This window comes from Micropterus salmoides, unplaced genomic scaffold (assembly GCF_014851395.1).
Source record: "Micropterus salmoides isolate LMB-PRFRI ecotype aquatic unplaced genomic scaffold, ASM1485139v1 Ms_hic_scaffold_11, whole genome shotgun sequence".
Classification (NCBI taxonomy): domain Eukaryota; kingdom Metazoa; phylum Chordata; class Actinopteri; order Centrarchiformes; family Centrarchidae; genus Micropterus; species Micropterus salmoides.
Genome location: NW_024040152.1, coordinates 15,702,839 through 15,712,635, shown reverse-complemented (window position 1 = coordinate 15,712,635; position 9,797 = coordinate 15,702,839). Strand labels below are relative to the sequence as shown.

General features: G+C 37.9%; 1 protein-coding gene across 1 annotated transcript; it reads left to right on the top strand.

The window, feature by feature from the left end:
• Positions 1–6,376: 6,376 nt before the first annotated feature.
• Positions 6,377–9,479, top strand: si:ch211-120k19.1 (uncharacterized protein LOC563199 homolog). Its single transcript, XM_038710288.1, has 6 exons — positions 6,377–6,451; positions 6,732–6,928; positions 7,206–7,549; positions 8,442–8,512; positions 8,633–8,662; positions 8,772–9,479. The coding sequence occupies exons 3-6, from the start codon at positions 7,216–7,218 to the stop codon at positions 8,889–8,891; spliced, it is 555 nt and encodes a 184-aa protein (XP_038566216.1). The 5' UTR covers positions 6,377–6,451; positions 6,732–6,928; positions 7,206–7,215; the 3' UTR covers positions 8,892–9,479.
• Positions 9,480–9,797: the final 318 nt, after the last annotated feature.

Here is a 9,797-nt window from a genome sequence, read left to right as displayed (position 1 = left end):
TCTTTGTGTGTCTGTGTGTTTCTTTGAGATGACATGCTGGGCATGCACCCATACTCTTCAGTGGTGGACAGTAACTAAGGACATTTCCTGAATACTGTACCTAAGTACAAATTTGACGTTCTAGTACTTACTACTCAAGTATTTCCATTTCATGCTACTTTATACTTCCACTCCAATACATATTAGTGGGAAATATTTTACTTTGTAATCCACTACATTTAACTGACATATTACTTTAGAGATTGCACATAAAAATCATTATCAGTTTATAAAAATATGATGCATTTTTATAGATTTAACTACAAAACAGTGTAAAAAAAAAGTACTTACAATTAGCTCCACCTCATGGAGCTACAACTGTAAAATGCTACTTACACGTTAATCAGTTATAATAATAAAAATATACTGTAATAGTATAACACTCACTTTTATTCTGCATTATGAGTACTTTTACTTAATACTTTAAGTACATTTTGCCAAAGTACTTTGCCATTTTCAATGCACTTTTATTTGTAATGGATTACTTTTATATTGCAGTATTGCCACTTTAACTTACTTTTAAGCAACTTACTCCATCACTGGTACTTACACACAAACACACACACTAGAAAACAGGAGTTATTAGCATTATTACAGCATTTATCGTTGTTTACTGGCATCATGGTTATCTGTCACCATTTTAAACATTAACATTTCATTCTTTGGCACTGTAATCAATACACAGATTGAGACTCACACACAGCTGAAGTCAAAGTTAAAAGCTTAAACATATATACATATAAAATATTTGGTGCAAAAAGAGAGCAAATAAAATTTTGTTTGTACTGTATATGAATATATATTATTTATGTATAATTATCTACTGCCTGTCAAATGTAATTTTAATTTGTAGTTGAATCTCAAGCAAAGTAGTTTAATAGATTATAAATGCAGTTCAGTTCAGATTTCCTTTTCCTCAAGTGGAAAATCGTTTGTAGCATATAAACAATAACAACACAATAAGACATGTGAACAGTGAACAGAATATCTGTGACTGTCATTTTGCTGGAAATTGACACTTAACAGAGATACACTGCTGTCCCTGTTTACATGTTTTTAGTTTAATTATATAAGCATGTATTTCCAGTACACCTTCATTTAAGTAAGATCTTGGCAATTAATTCACCCTTAAAGAAGAGACAAGATTTGGGTGTGACGTGAAACAGAGTAAACCATGAAAAAAGACTCATCAAGTCTTTGATGAATGAAAGATTTTCTTAGAGAAATTGACAAAGGATTGAAAAAATCTGTTATTTTTGTGGCATATAAAATAAAGGTATACACATATACAGTATGTTGCTTGTTTCCTTTTTCATAGTACAAATGAGTTGCTTGAGATTTAACCCGAATACCTCCAGCTGACATTTGCATAAAAAGTATAAATGACTATGAAAGTCTTGTGAAATGCTTTGAATAAAAACTGTTCCACTGCCCCCTCAACATTTACAGCAGAATCCATGCATCACTGTTAATTAACTATTCACATACATTTGCTAAGTAACAAACCTCTATAAAAACATGACACATTAGCAATCAGGTGACTTCCTGTCCTTTAAGATATCAGTGAACAGCCAGTCATCCTCGTGCGGCAGTGTTGGTATGGGACAGTGCTCAGGATTACGAAGTGGGACAGAGAATGATTGAGCAACACCTTCAAATGGTGTAAAGTTTGGGTTATTTTCATATTTCATCAGCATACAGGGACTCTCTTCCTGAGGATGCTGGTACATCTGCAGCTCTGAGGCGCTGTAGTGGTAGCTGATAGGTGTGGGGAGCTGGTTTTGGATGATGTCTGTGCCTTGGGATGGCTTGAAATTGTTACACTGTGTCCCTGGAGCGTCCTCGTTTCGTCTCAGCACACTCTGGAAGTGGTTTATGGTCAATTCCTGATCTCCATGAAAACTGTATCCATACTCTCCTGTCTCACTGTGTAGATCCTCCACCTCAGGTCTGTTGCTGTAGATCGTTTCTGTGAGACTATCTGACTGATCTGCAAATCCAACATCGTTGGCGCCAACGTCCTGCCCAGCATCATCTTGGCATGCACAGATACTGTCAAAATATGCCTCTACGCCCATGAAGCCTCCTGAGTCCTTACTGCCAACACTGAAAAGATCCGTAATATCTGTCCACTGACTCTCTGAAAAGTCAGTAATATTCTTCTGGGCCGGTGTGCATGTTGAGATGTCTGTGAACATTTGGATCGAGAAGTCGCAAGAGTCAAGAGACAACGGAGAGAGCTCTGGAGAGAAGGAAGGAGAGACGTCCACATTTTGGCTGAGCTGGATGAAAGCCAAGTCCTGTTGAGTAGTTTGAGAGTCTTCTGAGAGGTTGTTGGCTGACTTCAGCTGCGTTTCATTGTCGTAACACTCAGTATGAAAGAGCTCTGCCCAGTTGTAATAGTTTATGCCCTTTGGGGAGCTCATGGATGTGAATTCATCCACTTTGTGATTTCTGCTCCCTTTTTTCTGTTTCCCTTTGCTCTGGTTGCTTTTCCTAGTGGCGCAGGTGGCGGGTTGTGATTTGGGGTGTCGTTTCCAAAGGTGTCCCGAGTCTGGCTGCTTCTTTTCACTGATTTCAGTTGCATGTGAGCCAATGGAGACGTTGCTCCTGGACTTAGTGATGCCATCTGCATCTGTGTGAACACTGCATTTATCTGGATCTTGTAGATAACTACCTCGGGAGGGGCTACCTGACTGGTCAAGTGTCTCTGGCTTCTCTGGTGGCAGAGCGGATAGATTTTTATCCTCATCGTTAAAATGCAGAGTAGATGTCAGCCGGTGGTTTGCTGCTTCTATGTCTGCAAACTTTCTGAGAGAGACAGATGACAAATGAGACAGTTGTTTCCAAAATACGTTGAGACAATAGTTCCAGACCATTTTAACTCATGTTATTTCAAAACAATAGTTTCACATTTTGGGAAAAATGCTTGTTTGCTTTCTTACAAAGACTTAGATGAGAAGCTCAATACAACTCTTATGTCTGTAGGTTAAAAGCTGCAGCTGGTTATCTTATCTTAATTTGTCACAAAGTCTGTAAACTGAGAAAAAGCTAGCCTAGCTCTGTCTAAACATAACAAAATCTACCTACAGTCAACATGTTATACCTTGTTTGTTTAATACTGTGGGAGATAAAAACCCTCAAACCAGGCCAGAGGCCTTACAGGCCTTCACTCTCACACTTTATTCTCTTGGAACTGTGACTTAGATTTAGATGAATTGTGGTTCTTCTACAGTTGCAATAGTAATCTTCAATGAGACAATAACTCCAGTAAATTCAAATCAACTCAAGTTCAGTGATCATTTCAAACAAGTGAAAATACAAACACATGTGTATCTGAGCTGGTCTCAGGGAGCAGAACTCATCAAACTCTGCATTACTTTGATTGATATATCCTGTTTTGCTTCTCCTCTTCTGGGTCTTAGGGTCAGACCCACCTCCACCTCCATCTCTGCACATATTCAATATGAAAACAATACAACCCTTCTAAAGAAAGAAGAACACCTCTAAATAAATAAAACTGAAATGTGAAATCAGAAATAAGACATTGTCTTAATATTAGCAACAATGTATATGCATGAAACAGTCACACAGTTGGTAAACATTAACTCTTCCTACGAAAATGTGAAGGCCGCAGCATGAGAGAAATAAGGCGGAGCGAGAAATCTGCACTTTCAAGTTCAATGTGTCCATCTTTCAATAAATACCTTAAACATAATTATAATAAACATGTGAAACATTATCCTAAACAAGCTAGGCATATAAAATATTCTCACAACATGGCTAAATTAAAATATTCAATTAAAAAAACAGCACACTGGTTTTACAGAGGGGTTACATGCAGGACTATTTCTTGGCCAGGTGCAATGACTTTCCGGGGTCCCCGCTGGTTGCCTGGAACCCTCATGGTGATTTTGAGCCAGGCTAGCTGTTTCCCACTTTTTGAAGTCGTTGTGCTGAGCTAAGCTAACCGGCTACTGACTGTATCTTTATATTTACTGTTGTCTACAAATAACAGAGTGGTATCGACCTTCTCATCTAACTCTTCCTTTAAAATGAAGAAATGTCTACTCGTGATCCCTCATGACAAGAGCTGTGACCTGTAGCCAAGAATTTTTAGAGGCCTAAAGAGGTGAAAAGTATCTAGTTTCAGAAATAAATTCTAAAATTGAGCAAAATATTAAAATACAATATTGTTCAACAGAAATATGTTTTTCTTTCTTATCCCTCTTATTGTCTGGTGATGCCTTCAAATTTGGGTTTGGCAACCACTGCCTTAAGATACCGCAAGAAAAATTTTACATTTTCATATCAGCTGACAAAGGTGCTTCTCTTATGCTCCAACACACCTCTGAATCATGTTGTGCAGGAAGCGACGGTGGTTGACCTGCCGTTTGGACGGTCGGTTCTTCCGGGGTTTCTGAAGAGTCCTCATCATGTGACCTGCTGCTGAAGTTACAAAGGTGTAGAGGTCACGACCCCACGGGACGCCTCGCTCCAACCCGGGTTCAAGAGTCACAGGGATGGATGGTCGCATGGCTGAAAAGAGAGAGTGTAGGGGTTAAAGAAATGAGACAAAAAAAAGTGAGAAAAGAGTAATTCAAGGGAGCTGTCATGTCACTGAGCTCTAATGTGTTGAAATCAGATCAATCAAGTGAATTGCAATTTGAGAGATGTAATATGTCATTTTAATAACATGAAGATAGCACTCTTGAAAATAAATCAGTTTTTAAATGTTATTCATTTTAAATTGAACTGTCAATGGAACTAAATACACTAAGTACTGTACTTAACTACTTGAGTAATTACATTTTTCAATCAAATAAAAAGCAGCTGTAGTTACTAGTTACTCTGCAGATGTAGTTATTATATATGTACGCTGAGTGAAATGCATTACTACAAGTTAATCTCCCTTACATTTATTTATCAGACGCTTTAATCTTAAGCAATAAAATAAGCGCATTCAAACACGTGGATACATTCCAAGAATCAGCTTCATCAAATATCCTGAACTGCTTCAAATGCTACATTTAAAAACAATAAGATGTGTTTTGTTTTTGTTTATCAATCTACCCAACAGTCCAGCATGTGTACATTATGTCTAGTTTTGTTCCATTCTGTTCAGCTCAATTGAAAAATATCCAGAAAATCATGTTTACCTTATTCCTCCTCAGGCTGCTGTGTGTCTTGTTGTCTCTTCCTACAAACTGCACTGAGGACTCAGCTTTGACGGTGGTGGGCTTCTTCTGAGAGAAAGGTGGTGTAATTTCATTGTTGATGTACGTGTGCACATGTATTGTGGGGTCTGTGTGTGCAAATTAAGTCAAGTGACATCAGAGCGCAATGCAAATGCACAAATTTCTCCCTGGCAGTATGAATGGAATCCAACTTGACAAATTGATAGTGGGAGAGGAAGTGAGACACGATGAGAGGCTCTGAAAAGAAAGAGGCAATTATATGAGAAGTCAACCGCTTGTGGAGGTGTGGGCACACGTCTTCATTGTGTGCCACACTAAAGGCAGCTTGTTAAATACTGGTAGACACAAACACACCAGTTGAGGCAGTTAACAAGCCCTTAATTGATCAGCTTAAATTCTGGCGCCTAATTATCACATTCTCAGATGGAAGAGCTAAGCTGGTTGCTAGTGGCTTTAATTGACCTTTTCAATTCAATAGCACACCTTCCAAGTACAGAATTTTGCATATCTATGGCAGCAGGTGGGTGAATAGAGGCTGTCCTTTTCACAAAGATGGGAGACAGCAAGAGATGCAGAGGAATAAAAATAAAATCCAAGTTTTAATTTTTACTTTTAGCTGTGGATATTTAAAAAGACCCCATCCTGACATCCAGAGTCTGATTTCTTTCCTTATATCCAGTATGCCATGGAGATATAGTTTTATGTTTCTTCTTACATTTCTTATTTCTTACTTTTTCTTACTGTTTAACTTTCTTTTTTTATTGCTATATTTTTTTTCAAATCTGGAAACAGCAACATGTGACATTGCCAACAAAGAACACAATAATGTCATGCGGTAACTCTCAAAAGATGGATCAACATTTCCTGCACAATCTTTTTCTGGAGGATCAGCAATTTCTTTTTCTCTATTATCTTTCTTTTTTGCGAAAGATCTGTTCATTTATTTACATGAGAAATTACATGCCCAGTGTAGTGCAAAAAAAAATAAAAATAAAGATCAGCATCTTTCTGGTCTCTTTAATGAAACAACTTTCTTTACCCTATAAGGAAATGAACATTTTATCTTGTGGCACCTCCTCACTCAAAGCAAGGAAGCACTGCTGTGGGAGTATCTATTTATAGTGACGCCACATGTGCCTCTGAGCAATGAGCTGAACAGCTAACATTCTGCTGTGGCTCAACTACAACACTTCAACAAGTGAGAACAATCTGCTGTAAGTGCCATTTACTGTTCTACACAGACGTTAGGGAAAAGTACTCAAGTGACAAGACATAAGAGGTATAATCAGTCAGACAGTATTGTGAAAACAGTGTGTGCAATGGGTTCATCTACGCTGCTAATGGCAAGCTTCAGTCAATTATATGAGGTCCACATGTGCATAAATTCAGTATAATAGATTGACATGTGTTTCTGATAAAGTCTCTACTGTCTGCTGCAGAATATTGCTGTGTCAGTCACTTCTTTACCATTCCTCACATGTGGTATTTTCTCAGATTATTCTCCAGGGGACTCATAAAGGTCTTATCACACATTATCTGCAACAGTGGCAGAACTTTGACCTGGTGAGAAGACCTTCATCTCAGCTCCACCTCCTTCTCCACCTCTTGTCCAACAGATCCAATTGGAAAAGAGCTTGTGGCTTTTTGGCTTTGGAAATTTGAGGAGAGGGTCAGTTGAGCTTCGCTGAAAGGTAGGTTTAACTACTTCTTGGATTAGAAAGCCATGGACAGAACCTTACAGTAGAGTGGTTCAAGACACAACAATTATCATTTTCAGTATGAGCAACATTAATTAGAGATGTACATCATGTCATATGATTTTAACTATCATTAATATTATTATGCTTAATTTCCTTAACATCCATTTTACTTTAAGATTTATTTAAAAGCCTTCCTCACTTTAAAAATGCAGTCATATTTGTGGGCTTTATTATAAATGAATTCACCTTTAATCCTCTCACTGATCAGATTTTCCACCATGAACCGGGCCTGGGCTGTGTTCAAGGCCCATCCGTACATCAGTAACGTCCTGGGATACACAACGCTGTTTGCCTCTGCTGACATCATACAACAGAGCGTGCTGGGTAGGAAAGACAATGCACAATCCACGTCAGAGGATCCAGGCGGCATCGACTGGTGTCAGACGGCACGAGTGGCGACTGTCGGCTTCTGTTTCCATGCAAACTTCAACTACCACTGGCTCAGAGGGCTGGAGAGGATGCTGCCGGGAGGCGGAGTAAAAGCAGTAACAACTAAAGTTGTGGTGGATCAGCTGATCGCAGCTCCTCTCACCATCAGTGCCTTTTATATTGGTAAGCATGTCACTAAGCCTATTTAAATCATGGTGCTTATTCTTAATAACTATGTTTGGCTCTGTTTGAGACTTCTAATTGATAAGTGATGTCTATGTCTGTTGTGCTGCTGGGATTTTCTTAAACCCTAGTATTCTCAACAGTTGCAGGTTTATCATTTAATTTTCAGCCCCCTTTATTTTCCATTTACACATTTACAGAAGTTAGATAAAACATTCTGGTACTACTTTATTTTATGGGTCTGTAATTTCCTCTTAAATCGCCTTAAATCAAACTGATGGTCAGAATTTGGACAGACAGTGTCTAAATCAATCCATTGCACAAAGCGGTTTAGTTCTTCTATCGTAAGTAAGGATACATTTCCATGAATTCTGGGTAAAATGAAACTTTGACTGAAAACTCAAACTAAAAAACATGGCCTACTGTGCATCAAACAGCTCAGCTTTGTTGACTCCAGAAGAAAATGTCTGACTTCTAGAATAATTCAACAATTACAAGGACACCTTATTGTAATTGAAAATTTAGCAAAGACTGTAACAATGCAAAGATTTCAGTAGTAAAAAATCTCCTGTAACAGAGCTGAGAGACGGTGGCTTCTTAATGTGGCAGGGCTCAGTAAGTCATTAATCGGGCTCAGGATGGCTTCCTCCGACAAACAATGGGAATGTCCTCACTGCTGTATTTATTATAAGTAATTTGGTGCCAGTGGTCAGTGTCACTGATTGTTACCACATAAAATGACTTAAAATAAATCCCAAATTCTGAGGTTATGACATTGGTGGAATCTTAAATAAAGTGGGTTTGGAGAATGCTTTTCCACACAACATGTATTTCTAATGGCGGATCCTACTTATAATCAGTAAAACATTTAACAGCCCCCTCTACCTTTTAGGTTTAAGTTTACTAGAACACAAAGACGATCTGCTTGAAGACTGGAGACAGAAATTCTGGACATCTTACAAGGTACATATTGTATACAGGCAAAGGCTGCCCTTATTAAACTATTTGTTACTAAGATGCCATGCAATAAATCTCTCTGTCTCTTTATTGATCTATAAATCTATCTTCTGGCCCATTCTTTAGATTGGAGTAGTATTTTGGTCAACAATGCAGGTGAGATATTCTCACACACAGATTCATAGACATACATATACTGTACATACAGTACATATACTGATGTAGAATGACGTGTGCATTTGTTTCATCTCTTCCACTATCTCAGGGAGTGAACTTTGCCCTGATCCCCCCTGTGGCACGGACAGTGTTTCTGGGAGGCATTGCACTGGTTTTCACAATCTTCCTGTGTCACCTTAGACAGCAGCAGGACCACAAACTTGAATAAACCTGAGATCCTTGGCTCCCAGATGCAAGTTTTTGTACTAAATGACTGTTGTTTTGAATTTAAGAGATTTCTTTTTGTGTGCAACTTATTTGAAAATAACATATACTGACAAAGGATGCTTTTTCAGGGCAGGATTCAGTTGCATAGTTGTTAGATTTACTGAGGAAACAGGGGAGTATTCCTAAATAACATATGCAAATGTAAATTACAGATTATGGTGTAATCTTTTCTCCTCTGTGAACATAGAGAACAACAGAGCTGTTAAACCTCAATTAACTGGCACACTTGTTTCACTGTGTCATACTGGAAAAACTTTGTTGATATTGCTATACATTTGTAACCTCTAAGTTAAAAAAGGCTCTTTCAGATGTTTTTTCATTTTAAACATTTTCAAACTGTACAATCATGTAAAGTTAAGTTAATTTTGTCATATACATTCTCAAACTGACCATATTTTTTAGAAAGTGTCTGAAAATTATGGCAAGTGCAATCTGTATTTAATATTAAGTACACAGTAAATTGTTTGTGTGTTCTAAATAAAAATTTATTTGACTTCTTTGTAAGATTGCAAAAAGTTAATCTAATTGGGAACTGTATGAAAATGATTGGGTGCAGGTACCACTTCAAGTTCAAGTGCCTAGTTGCAGATGTCCTTAAGGAGAAGTGTTGATGTTTCCCATAGGCTAGATTCTTTAAGTGTACCTACATATAAGTGTTTTAATGTGTGTCAATGTTGCCTATCTTGGTCAGGTCTCCCTTGAAAGAGAGATTAGATTTCAATAGGCTTCATCCACATAACAAAGAGGTGAAAATACAGCAACCTTTTACATTGAATAAAGTGCTGCAAAATCTGCCGTTTTATAACCACTAATTTTATGAACTTTAAACAGCCAGTGCAGAGTTTGA